The sequence below is a fragment of the Abramis brama genome (genome assembly GCF_963993115.1).
Source record: "Abramis brama genome assembly, chromosome: 6".
Classification (NCBI taxonomy): Eukaryota; Metazoa; Chordata; class Actinopteri; order Cypriniformes; family Leuciscidae; genus Abramis; species Abramis brama.
This window is the reverse complement of record NC_139968.1, coordinates 18,572,621-18,587,181: the sequence shown is the minus strand read 5'-3', so window position 1 is coordinate 18,587,181 and position 14,561 is coordinate 18,572,621. Positions and strand designations below refer to the sequence as shown.

At 34.8% G+C, this 14,561-nt stretch overlaps 1 protein-coding gene across 9 annotated transcripts in view; it reads right to left on the bottom strand.

Moving 5' to 3' along the window:
- Window positions 1–8,159, bottom strand: part of ptprc (protein tyrosine phosphatase receptor type C) — a 42,213-nt gene extending 34,054 nt beyond the window's left edge. For 7 of the 9 annotated variants that reach the window (XM_084116350.1, XM_084116352.1, XM_084116351.1 and 4 more), the window contains exons 1-6: window positions 8,016–8,159; window positions 7,833–7,927; window positions 2,346–2,381; window positions 1,994–2,041; window positions 644–703; window positions 199–210 (exon numbers count right to left, since the gene is read on the bottom strand). In XM_084116350.1, the coding sequence (XP_083972476.1) occupies window positions 199–210; window positions 644–703; window positions 1,994–2,041; window positions 2,346–2,381; window positions 7,833–7,887 (211 nt within the window). In that variant the 5' untranslated portion in view covers window positions 7,888–7,927; window positions 8,016–8,159. The remainder of the gene's footprint in view (window positions 1–198; window positions 211–643; window positions 704–1,993; window positions 2,042–2,345; window positions 2,382–7,832; window positions 7,928–8,015) is intronic. The other 2 variants (XM_084116353.1, XM_084116358.1) reach the window with 1 other exon arrangement.
- Window positions 8,160–14,561: the final 6,402 nt, after the last annotated feature.

The window sequence follows — 14,561 nt, the reverse complement described above, 5'->3', positions numbered from 1 at the left end:
TATCAAGTTCTCATATATCTATTTTCTACAGAGCCCCTAAAGGGACCTTTGCAAAAATAACAATATACAGACTTTCACATGCTCAAAAGAAACACACACACACACACACACACACACACACACACACACACACACACACAATCGACAGGAAGCATCACTAGCATAACATAAATAGCATGGGTAAAAAGTGACACATACCGTTTGCTGAACCTGTGGAAAGTGCGAGATGAAACTTTATTAATTAACTGAATCAGAATCGCATTATGCAACTTAACTTTTAATTACTTTAATTATTTCAAGGAATCAAAGCGTGATTGCACTGAAACTACTGCATGATGTGCAGCTACTTACCCACATTACCTCACCAAACACGAAACATCTGTTACTGTACTATATACATATAATTCAATTTCAAAAATCCAATTTATTTAGATTAGCAATGTTATAAAAAATATAACATTGCCCATTACAGTAATCCATGACTGCAGTTACTGTAAACCAGAATGATGATGCAAGTGGTGATGAGATTGCAATGCAGAATGATAGAAGGATGGAGGTCAGAGGTCATGAGTGAAACTGATTGATAGAAAGGTGTAATGCTGAAGTGTGTGTCTGCTGTGATGATGGGTGTTGTCATGGTTACCTGCAGGTGTGGGTTGAGAAGTGGGTTGCATTTGATTGCTGGTGGTGGAGTCAGTGGAACCTATTTGACATAATCATATGCTTAAACTAAATCCAAAACAGTCCTTATGCATGAAGTTGACAGATTTTCCACAAGATTAATAAACTCAATATTAACCACAACACGCTAAATTACAGAAATAAGTAGGCTACATTACTTTTTATTTTATTGCATTTTTATTAATTGAACCAGTGAACTAAAAAAAAAAAAAATTTATTTAGCAAGTATGCCATAATTTGGTCCCAAACTTTTGAATGATAGTGTATATTTACTAAAGGGCTTGGCTGCCTATTCATTAGAAAGGTGAAAAAAAAAAAGAAAAAAAAAAAGGCTGTTGTCTTCCCTTTTGCACTGTTGGCATTCAAGACCATTCCTACCAGTCTGCTATGGATGCGCTTACCAGAGTCAAATACCACCTTGCTTTAGTAGGAAATACTTCCTAGTAAACTTTAAGTCATAATGGTGTCGATTGTATTGTTCCCAGGTGCATGAACTCAAAGACTAAACATTTAGCGGGAGTTACCGGTTTCCAGTGAAGGATCTAGAGCGTTCTAGGCAGTGGCTAAAGGCTGCAAAGACTCGCAAATACTCAAAGAACCAATGACAATCTGAAAAACCTCTGTGTTTGTAGTCAACATTTTAAACTGGATGATTTTAGGCCAAACGGAGATGAAAAACTGAATGAATCTGCCGTTCTGACCAACCCCCCAAAGCAAAACACTGCCGCATACAGGTAAGAAAACCGCTGCCACAGTGTTACATTTTTACCATAATGCTGCAAGTAGATCGTTTTCACGAAAGCCCTGAAGCATTTTGCGTTATCCGGTCAACTTGCTGACAAATAAACGTGAGTTTTTCGGACCAAACATCGGAGTAAACATCGCTCAAGTTACACTTTAAATATTGTATTGGTAGCCTAATAGATTTAGCTATATTAAATTACAGATGAATCTGCACCAAAACAAAATGTTTGATTGGCCACACAACCTTCAATGTCAACAAAAAGATATGGAAAGTAAAAGTAGAAAAATAGTTTCATAATGATATTTGTTAAATATGTAATATTTACATATGAATGTATAATTTTTTATTATTAAAATATATAAAACACATTTTTAAGTGGTGTAGTTGATGGTTACACCACTTTACATTTCTAAAGTTATTACTTTTTTCTGTAGAAATTGTCTAAATTTCAAGACAAATTTGCCACGTGTGTTAAAGTAGATTTTAATTTTGTATTTTCCTTTTTATCATGTTGTACATCACTGTCACTGACTGCAAGAGAGTCTGTCAAAAGAGAATGAACATTACCTTTTTCTGAGGTTTTGCCTTCAGTGTGTGGGGGTGAGATGTTTGTGGCTAAAGGGAAAAGCAAGTTCATTTTAGATAATCCACTACAGGAAAGAACTACAAACTTACACAAAATGTTAAAGAAGCTTCTAACAAGCCGTACACTTTCAAATTAAATCTCTGTTGATGAATATCTTGCTTGATAATAGGTTCTCAAATTCATTAACTATGGAATTAGCTTTAGCATTAGCTATTTTAAATGAGACAAGAATTTGCACCTCAATACTATAAAGTTTGATTTGGTGCACGACCGTCAAGGTCAACTATAAAAGATATGGGATGTCACATAATTTCAAAAGAGGACAATCATTACCATCATCAGTCGTTTGTGAGAGTGAGGGGCTTGTGGCTAAAGGAAAAAGCAAGTTTATTTTAGATAGTCAACTACAGGACATAAATACAAACACTACAAACCTATAAAAAAGACAATTTTCTCTAGCAAGCCGTACACTTTCAAAATAAAAGCCAATATCTTAAAAGGTAGAAGTACCAAAGCCAATCTGTTTTCACTACAACAGTACTACATTTGAAACATACGCTAAAACTTATTTTAGAAAAGAATTCTAGATGTAGAAATCTGTCCTTTAAAACAAGCAATATTTTCAATTATTTACCAAGCTAAGCAGTATTTGACATCTTAGTACAAATCATTTAGCAAAACGAATGGTTACACTTTATTGTGATGCTCCCAATTTTACTGACTGAAAGAAAGTTTGCAACATGTCAACTTATTCAACTAACATGAACACCTAACAGTCTACAACGTTACTTACAGTCAACAGAATGTCTAAAGGGGACCATCAAAATAAAGTGTAACCAAAAAGCTGTTTAATTCAGAAACAAGTCAACTATCGCACACCGAAACACTCGCACATTATATTCAAGCAGTTTAATTCTTTGAAACCGAGTGAAAGACTGGCACCGTGTAAAACCATTGGCTTCGGCCAGAAAAAAGGGAAGGGAGTTACTAGCATTGGTCTGTATGTGGCGCGACCTGGTTGCCATGGATACGCAGAGCGCACACAAACTATTTCAGTTTCTCAACCACAGCTTCCTGTAAGCTTGACAAAACCCTTCCCCCTTCTCAAGGCTCAGGCACTGTGCTTTCTTTTTTATTCTGTTCGCCAATGTACGGTCGTGTCACTCGCACACAGAACGTATGCGGAAGGGGGAGGGCTCAAATGTGCTAATAAGATAGCTATAGATATGCTAATTATTTCTGTGCAACTCGCCATCTTTTACACAAGTCTACTAAATGGGTATTGCCATTCATCAATGCATTCATCTAATGCAAGGCCAAGATATACTATTGATTTGGTGATTTGCAACCCTAAGATAACCAAGATATATCACTTTTAGCATTCTGAAAAGCTTCCTAATATCTTTCCTTAACTCTTAACTGGCGTTTATACTCGCTGAAGCGTCAGAGCGTCAGTCATTTTCACTTATTTTCTTTGCCGGATGTGGTTTTGCTCGACTTGGTTCACAACTCGAGGTGCGTGCATTTTAAGCGTGGCTGTTTTAGCAGGTCCACCCATTACATGGAACATGACAGCATGAGAATAATGACTTTAAGTGCGCTGCTTTATCTATCTCGTTTTCAGAGCATTCCTTTTAAAAACGTTGTATTTTTATTTTGACTGCCTTGTCAAACAGATAACGGTGATCGTAGGGAAGTCGGCATGAACCTAAATCTCCTGCAAGATGATATATATCATCAGGTTCCCATTTAACCTGTTTTTAAAGAGTTATGGAAACCTCCAAACTGCACTACATCCACAAACATGCACTTTTAAAACAATGTATATCAAGTAGATTTTAAAACAATTATTAAAGGCCCAATAATCCACACGCTTAGACTATAAATGTTCAAATAATTCCTTTTAAAACTTTCAAATTCTTTCACCGACATTGTAAAAGATGTTTCTCAGTTATATATATACACGTTTCATCGTTTTAGGCTTGTTACGATAAATAATGCAGTTTCAAGTGTGTATTTAACACTGCAGGCACCACTAGTTAAATTTTTTTTTTAAAATTATAAGGCAGCAAGTGTATTTTTATTAATTTTACTTAAGTTTATCATTTTTGTGTGTTGATATTTTGGTAGAATTGGTAAAAACTAAAGGCCAAGCTACAGGGACATACCATGAAAGTCCTTACTAGTTTTCTCCAGACATATCAGACTTAAGTTGTATGCTAGTTAAAACCAACTATTTTAACTTTAACACCAAAGATGCGACATGTATCTCCCATCTTATAAGACTTCAAAGTTTGAGTGAGCTAAAGAAACATGGTTAAAAAAACATGCATGTTTTCACCTATTATAATATATTTACAATTGCATTCAAGAAAAAAACTCTTGTTTTCTGAATAATTGTTGGTTTGTTATTAAAAAAAAACCTCTCCCATTTTTTTTTTCTCTTCTGACAAATGAATCCAAGCCATCGCCACAACCAAAAATAATGCAGGTGGCACATTTGGTCAATGCATTGTGACAAATTTACCGCAGAGTTTAAGCATGCACAGTCTATATGGCTTTAAACGGAAGCCTTTAACGGCCTCATTCATAGGATATGAAAAGATATGAAGTCAACACTAATTCAATGACAAGAAAATCTAACAAATGTAAGAAAATCGGGTTTTGACGATACCGTGCACTTAATGTCTGACAAGTTAGTTTAATGTAATTTAAGTTGAAATTACTTGAACATTCAAGTTGATTGTACTTAAGGCAGCAACTTTTTATTTTTTTATTTTTTTACAGTGTGTAAACAGGCATGTTAAGAAGCTATACGAGTAATTCTAATGCGAGACGCTGAGAAGGAGATGCTGGAAAAATTATTTAATTGTTACCTCCGTGGTTTCACACGCAATGTACAGTTGATACCTGAAGGAGTTAATTTGATTTGCATTTTTTTTGGTGTAACAAAAGGAGAAAGGTTGATTTGGTCATATTAATTAAACAGGTTCAATTAGATGCTACCATATTTTTATTGTGTCTCACAAAAAATTGGACCGTATACAGTAACATCCATGATTTAAAAAAGAAAAATCCATAAAATTCCATAAATCAGTTTTGCATCATTCATATTACTATTGATTAAAGACATATTTCGCACACAAAGAAAGATAATTCTGTCATCATTTACTCACATGCATGTCATTCTAAATCTGTATTGTTATTTTGTTTGTTTGCAGACCGCAAATATGATATGTTGGATGTTTACAGTATGATGCAAATTACAAACAAAGCATCATACGGTAAAAGTCCATTTAACATAGTCAATGGGACACACATAGTATAATTCAAGTCTTGAGAGATTTGTATGTGGATTTAATTCTATTAAGACTTAAATTTTGGTCTGTTCCTCACACAAAACTAATGTATGAATATAGCAGTATGAGCTACTTTTATGATGCATTTAGTAATCTTGATGCTTAAAGGGATAGTTCAGACAAAAATTCTGTCCATCAACTGTTTGGTTACCAACATTCTTTAAAATATTTTCCTTTGTGTTCAGCAGAAGAAAGAAATTCATACAGGTTTGGAACAACATAAGAGTTGGTAAATGATGACAGAATTTTCATTTTTTTTGGGTGAACTATCCCTTTAACAGCCTTTGGTCACACTATGGAAAAGTGCAGCATGAACATTCCGCTAAATATCTTCTTTTGCTTTGCACAGAAGAAAGAAAGTCATACATGTTTGGAACGACATGAGGATGAGTAAATAATGAGAGAATTTTCATTTTTTTAGATGAGCTAACCCTTTAAATAAAAGTACAGACAAATAAAGACATCCAAACAAGCCTGAAAAGCAATATCAAATACTAATATCATGAATATTCCCTTGAGCATTGACTCTTAGGCCTCAATCTCACACATAGGCCCATCTTTCTATCTCTGGCTTCCTTTTCTATGGGATTTGCATGTACAGTGCAGTCACAAGTATTCTTATCCGGTCTCAACCCACAACACTTTTATATTTAGTCAAAAGTCATTTTAGATGCAGCACGGTAAGACTTAAGTAAGTCTCGCGAGCACCATTTTAGCCGGCAAATTTACGAGGCATAGAAACCGGCTCAAAATGGAACAAGGAAGTGGTCAGAGGCCTGTGCAGCAAGGCATCATGCTCAAGCAACGCAACGTGACACCCAAAAGAGAGTCCAATGAAAAATAATATTTTCAATAAAATGTAATTTACTGAGGAACATTACTATATACTATATATATATATATACATATTACATATTACACATTATATTATAAGGCTAGGAACTGCATACAAATATGAACTTCCTTAGTGAATTACATTTTAATGAAAATATTATAAACAAATATATTATCAAATTATAAAATGTAAATTATTTTTAAATGAATATTTTCAATAAAGTGTCATTTATTAAGAAATATATTGTTAGGAACTTCATATGAATTTACATGAATGAAAATATTATTAAAAATCTCTTATTTACAATTACAAAATGTACATGTATTATATTGTATTATTACATTATTTTACTAAATGTGCAAAAATAAGTTACACTTTATTTTAAGGTGTCATTGTGTCACAGTGTAATTATACATTTAAGTACTGAGTAATATTAATTAACTACATGTACTTACTTTATTAAGTTATGATTATGATTAGGTTATGATTAGGATTAGGGTTTGGTTTAGGGTTAGTTGTATGTAATTATGCTTAATTTATAGTTATTACAATAGTAACTACATGTAACATGTGTAACAAGGTCACTGTAAAATAGTTTTACCCAAAAAAACGCAAGTTTCCATTGGAACCAAAAAGGGTTTTACAGCCTGATGCAATATTCCCACAAAGAATTCCAAAGAACTCAACTCAAGAACGTCAAAAATGGTTCTTCACAAGAACAACCCAAGAACCTTTACTTTTAAGACAGCAAAGCAGAACTCTATAAAATAACAAATAGATTATCAACAACACTCATCAAAATGTGGCATATGAAAGCAGGGCTGATTGACTGACAGCTCGGCCTCTGCATCGTTCAAATCTAGCAGAACCTCAAGCAAGCTCGAGGGGACACACCCAAAGCAACCTGATGTTTGACAGCTCCTTTACCAGGTAACACAAACTAGAACCCAACACACCTCACAAGTGTCCCGCCACAGACCCCTTTGAAATATCACGTTAAACATTTTGCAAAGCGCTCTTTTGCAATATTTCACCTTCACTCTGACGTTTTACAAAGTAACAACTTCTCTCTTTGGCAGTCTAAAGAGAATTCCACTTCTTCTTGGTCAACGACGACAGCGTTTCTCAGTAAAAAAGAAACACTGCTAATAATTACAGATAAAAATGCTTTAAATAAATAGAGGGCTCAGAAAGTAAAACTGTTTGTCCTGCATGTACACACTACGATTTAAATCATCACTGACATCCGTCAAGATTCGAGGACACACTCATTCACCAGTTCATTTTAAATTTAGTACTTAAACTGATGACTAGAGATGGTGAGTAAGATTCAGTAAACTATATTTACTATCCAGCGAGATGTAATATTACACAACACAGAAACTGGACCAAACTATGAATGAATCTACACCATTAATTCACAAAATTAGTCACAAAATGGCAAATATAAAATACAGCTGTAAAAATAATTTAAAAAGAATTATAAAAATATATATCAGTTATATATACATATATATATATATATAGTACACACACACTCACACACCATATAAACACAAATTTCACCAGTAAAAAAAAAAAATCTATATGTCTATATATAAAAAACCTATATAATTTTGTACTTACATAGGGCCAAGCATAGGACCAAAACCAAGGGTCCTAGTGCAAAATATTTCGCCATATCCAAGGGTTCAAACGCCTCTTCTAAGACACCATATGTCCTATTTGAAAAAGACAAAGATCTGGGTTAACCATTAGAATGCGTAATGGCTTTCTGGTCTCTCTTGCTCTGTTTTCATGTAATCTTACGTGTTCTTATGCGTCTAATCAGTCGGTCCTGTTGCCGGTGAGTGTTCACCTTCCAAAAAAATCCTTTTTTTGGGTCTTGAGACAGCAGAGCAGTGCCAGAGACACTCTCCACTTCAGCTTTGTGTTAAGGCCCTTTCTTAACAGGAAGCTGCATTTTCATCTACGCCACACATCTCTCGCCTTGTACCGTGTCATGTCCTTCAAATGGGAAATGAGAGAATTATCTCATTTTTGCCTTTTCTTTTGACGACCTGCACCCATAGTGAGCAGCATCTTCAAAAAATGTGGATTTTGAATTAAAATCACATTCACTTGAATGTATGAACAATTCAAGTAAATGTCATCAATGAAGCAGTAATTGTTACATAAGAGATGAAAAAAAAAGTTCTATAAGTAAAGATACTAAATTAAATTAGTCAGACAGACATAGTATTAGTGACTTTTTATAAATAATTTATTTTACTCTATGTATTTATGTAGGATGAAGACAATAACTAAAGCCCAACATAAGCTAGGAAAGAGAAATCAGCAACATTTCAACAAAGTTTCGACATTTGAAGGTCATGATGCCTAAATGTTGCTGAATAAATTGACCATTTTTGCAAGTTGGAATGTGTGCAGGGTTTCTCTTTACTAGTTTATATATAAAATATTTTTAGAAAATAATAATAATAATAATAATAATAATATTATATCTATCTCTCTCTCTCTCTCTCTATATATATATATATATATCTATATCTATCTATATCTATATATCTATCTATATCTATATCTATATATATATATATATATATATATATATATATATCTATATCTATATCTATCTATCTATCTATCTATCTATATATATATATATATATATATATATATATATACAGTGAGGAAAATAAGTTTTTGAACACCCTGCTATTTTGCAAGTTCTCCCACTTGGAAATCATGGAGGGGTCTGAAATTGTCATCGTAGGTGCATGTCCACTGTGAGAGACATAATCTAAAAAAAAAAATCCAGAAATCACAATATATGATTTTTTAACAATTTATTTGTATGATACAGCTGCAAATAAGTATTTGAACACCTGTCTATCAGCTAGAATTCTGACCCTCAAAGACCTGTTAGTCTGCCTTTAAAATGTCCACCTCCACTCCATTTATTATCCTAAATTAGATGCACCTGTTTGAGGTCGTTAGCTGCATAAAGACACCTGTCCACCCCATGCAATCAGTAAGAATCCAACTACTAACATGGCCAAGACCAAAGAGCTGTCCAAAGACACTAGAGACAAAATTGTACACCTCCACAAGGCTGGAAAGGGCTACGGGGAAATTGCCAAGCAGCTTGGTGAAAAAAGGTCCACTGTTGGAGCAATCATTAGAAAATGGAAGAAGCTAAACATGACTGGGGCTCCATGCAAGATCTCACCTCGTGGGGTCTCAATGATCCTAAGAAAGGTGAGAAATCAGCCCAGAACTACACGGGAGGAGCTGGTCAATGACCTGAAAAGAGCTGGGACCATCGTTTCCAAGGTTACTGTTGGTAATACACTAAGACGTCATGGTTTGAAATCATGCATGGCACGGAAGGTTCCCCTGCTTAAACCAGCACATGTCAAGGCCCGTCTTAAGTTTGCCAATGACCATTTGGATGATTCAGAGGAGTCATGGGAGAAAGTCATGTGGTCAGATGAGACCAAAATAGAACTTTTTGGTCATAATTCCACTAAACGTGTTTGGAGGAAGAAGAATGATGAGTACCATCCCAAGAACACCATCCCTACTGTGACCTCCTTCCAGTAGGAAGGTGACCTATATTTATATTAACCTCCTTCCCTCAGTTAGAGCATTGAAGATGGGTCGAGGCTGGGTCTTCCAACATGACAATGACCCGAAGCACACAGCCAGGATAACCAAGGAGTGGCTCTGTAAGAAGCATATCAAGGTTCTGGCGTGGCCTAGCCAGTCTCCAGACCTAAACCCAATAGAGAATCTTTGGAGGGAGCTCAAACTCCGTGTTTCTCAGCGACAGCCCAGAAACCTGACTGATCTAGAGAAGATCTGTGTGGAGGAGTGGGCCAAAATCTAGGCCTGTCGCGATAATTAAATAACCGTCTGATCGCGATTATTTGATCTAACCGCGATTGTTTCAGACAACCACAATTATTGCGCTCTTTTATAGGCCTACGGCACAAGGGGGAGTCGTGGACCAAAATAAATAGACAAGCACTAATTACGTTTTCCAGCAAGTCATCTGAAGCCATTCCATAGCTTAATGTGAGGGACAGTAGTATATTTACATTGTTAAATTAAAGTTCACAAACTCGTCTGCAGCTGTCAATCATTCCGTTCAGCATTCAAACAGCGCGCGTCGTCCGGTTACGACAGGATACACGGTAAAACTTTCTCCAATGTGACATTGACGTTATAATGCTTGATCTGTAGATAAAGGGCTGTGGATTTGCATAAAATGACTTTATTTTGCTGGAGTTTTTTGCCGTTTCTAAATGACTCGCTCGCTACCGTGTGCAGCACAAGGACTATGAATTGGCATCAGACGCACAATAACTGGAGTTTAAAACTGTGAAGAAACAAATGATCAATAAACTGTTGGACTGATATACACTAGGATTTGTGCCCTCGACATTTCTTCGCTTTGTGCCGTGAACTTTTAAATGCGCACTTGTGCAGCGCTGCGCACTGTGACTCCATGTTGCATTAAGCACATCATTCTGCACCCGCGATGCGCATACGCGCTTTGTTCCGCTCTGTTTTGAAGCGTATCATATTATCATGGTTTGTGCACATTTGTTTTTATTAACATGTTTAGATTTTATTAAATTACTGTGCAGATGTTTTTCAAAAATTACTTTTTGCTGCCGATTTATACACTTACTAAGTTTAATAAACAAATTGTCATAGCTATTGAATATATTTATTTAATATTTAAAGGTGTTAACTGTAATCTTACACTGCAAAATGATAACTTACAAAGGATTAAATTCATCACAATTATTTAATGAATGAAGCACAAAGCCCTAAAACAGACGATTAATCGACATGATCGCCAAAGCCCTAACACAGACAATTAATCGTCAAAGCCCTAAAACTGACAATTAATCGGCATAACCGCAATTATTTTTTAGACAATTAATCGTCAGCCAAATTTCATAATCGTGACAGGCCTACCAAAATCCCTCCTGCAGTGTGTGCAAACCTGGTGAAAAACTACAGGAAACGTTTGACCTCTGTAATTGCAAACAAAGGCTACTGTACCAAATATTAACATTGATTTTCTCAGGTGTTCAAATACTTATTTGCAGCTGTATCATATAAATAATTAGTTAAAAACTCATACATTGTGATTTCTAGATTTTTTAGATTATGTCTCTCACAGTGGACATGCACCTACGATGACAATTTCAGACCCCTCCATGATTTCTAAGTGGGAGAACTTGCAAAATAGCAGGGTGTTCAAATACTTATTTTCCTCACTGTATATATATATGTATATATATACAGTACCAGTCAAAAGTTTGGAAACACTACTATTTTTAATGCTTTTGAAAGAATGCTCATCAAGCCTGCAGTTAAAAAAAAAAAAAAAAAAAAAAAAAAACAGTAATATTATGAAATATTATTACAATTTAAAATAATGGTTCTCTTTTTTAATATACTTTAAAATGTAATTTATTTTTGTGATGCAAAGCTGAATTTTCATCAGCAAGTACTCCAGTCTTTGGTGTCTTATGATCCTTCAGAAATCATTCTAATATGCTGATTTATGATCAATGTTGGAAACAGTTGTGCTGCTTAATATTTTTTTATAACCTGAGATACTTTTTTCAGGATTATTTGATGAATAAAAAGTTAAAAAGAACTGTATTTATTTAGAATAGAAATCTTTTGTAACAATATACACTACCGTTCAAAAGTTTGGGAACAATAACTATTTTTTTTTAAAGAAATTAGTACTTTAATTCAACAAGAATGCGTTAAATTGATAAAAGGTGATGGTAACGATTTATATTGTTAGAAATGTTTTTATTTTGAATAAATGCTGTTTTTATGAATAAATGCTGTTAACGTTTTACTCATCAATGAATCCTGAAAAAAGTATTCCAAAAAAATATATGAAACAGCACAACTGTTTCCATCATTGATAATAACTGAGTATCAAATTATCATATTAGAATGATTTCTGAAGGATCATAAGACACCAAAGACTGGAGTACTTGCTGATGAAAATTCAGCTTTGCATCACAAAAATAAATTACATTTTAAAGTATATTAAAAAAGAGAACCATTATTTTAAATTGTAATAATATTTCATAATATTACTGTTTTTTTTGTGTTTTTTTTGTTTTTAACTGCAGGCTTGATGAGCATAAGAGACTTCTTGCAAAAGCATTAAAAATAGTAGTGTTTCCAAACTTTTGACTGGTACTGTATATATTATTATATAACATATATATTACAAGTACAATTACACACCAACATATACAAGATACAGCAATATGTATTTGGTATTATTTTTAAATGATAAAAACTTAATAAAATGTGGAAAAAAAGATGTAAATACAAATAACATAAAAACAAATCCAGGCTTCTGATTGGTCATCAACTGTGGGGCTGTTTACACTAGGGGTGCAACAGTTCAAATTGCTCACCATTTGGTTTGTATTGCGGTTTTAGGTTCACGGTTTCAGTACTGTTCGGTATGTGCTATGTTCAGGGAAAAAGGGCTACTGTCAAATAATAAGAACAAATAATCTAACTACAAGCAACAACAACAACAAAAAAATACAATAGAGTAAAGATACAAATAAAAAAGTGCTTTTCAGGTTTTTCAGGTAGGTCTAATATTAGTTTTCAGGTACAACAACTGAATAAAGTAATCAAATGTAAAATAACATTGCATATTTGATCAGTTAAAGATTAATCCTTATTAAAGTTACAAAAGCTATTTAATCAAGAGCAGTGAGTGATTTCCTTGTATTGTGTTGTTTGATTAACATTAAAAACACAGACAGCAGGAATATTAGGTTGCTGTCACTTTAAAGGGGTCATATAATGGTACATGCACTTTTACAAGTTGATTGTACTGAAATGTGTGTTGGCAGTGCCTGTACACAACCATCATAAAATGATAAAAATCCATCCAGTGGTTTTTTAAAATCTTCTTATATGTTTTCCCCCATCTCAAATCAAGCCGTTCGATTTTGTGACATCACAAAATCGACGCCCCTCCCATGATTGTTGATTGACAGCAGCGTTTCAACACAGACCCTCGCTTGTGAGCGAGCTGTCAATCATAGTCTGCGCGGACCAAGTATAGGTCTCTGCAGGACAGTAATAGGAGTTACCAGATCAGTGGGTGAGGCCATAAACAGAGGGGCGTTTTTCACCGTGTTCTCTGATTTGCCCACGTCACAGTGTGGGTAGGGTTTAGGGTTGGGGTTGGGTGAAGGCCATCATTTTCATTGCATGATTTATATACACCCACCAGTTTGAAAACACCCACAAATTTAAAAACGCCCACTTTTGTTCCGCAGAGACCCCATACTCGCGTGGACCGGCGCGGTCATTGTTGATACGCTGGAGCACTGTCTATGAGCAGAATGGCGTCTAAGCGATTGTGGTGTTCTGTTCTTGGGTGTAATAAGGAACACAGCAGTCATTTTGATGTTCCTAAATCCGAACCGCTGAAGACGCAGTGGCTGAGTTTGTTTTCGAAGGGAATATTCCCCATGATCAATGTCAATGCTTTCATGTTTGCGCGAATCATTTCACCAGACTGCTTTATAAACGAGGGTCAATAACGTTATAAAGCTGGTTTTGCTAAGAAGCTGCTCCTGAAAAAAGGATCGGTACCAACTATTCGTGTTCCTGCTGCACCTCCAGAATAACTGAAGTGAGTGTAACGTTTTATTTACCTGTATATTAATATTAATATTTATATTAATCTTTGCAAATCGCTTGCTGCATGCTTCACGATGAATGCGGCTGTTTACACTCAGGGTACATTACGGCATGTTTTTTATGTACAACGTTCTCAATATAATTCATAATCCCACGTTTATAATGAACAATGCCTTATGGTTATTGTGTTACGGTGTATGCACAGAACAGAGGGGCGGGGTGAGCAAAGCTCATTATCATTTAAAGACACATGCTGAAAACAGAGCTGTTTTTGACCAGGTAAAATGAGTGTTTTCTTACAATACTAATGAGAATTTTTAATTAAAGTATATTACAAACTTTTAATTTAGACCCTAAAGAATCATATTAGCTTGTACAAAAATGGCATTATATGACCCCTTTAAGACATAATGTACTTCTTATCCAAAATACTGATAGCCTACTGTTACATATGTGTTGTCTTTCTCAGCCGTATAAGTTCACTTATGGCATAACAGACTGCTAGGATAGTCATCAAGACGGACATATTGACATCATTTTTGTGTGAATTTGTCCATTCAAGCACAAGACTTGAAAGAGGATTACTATTTGCATGCTATCTGAGACGCGGGTTTGCGCTTCCAATGTGCG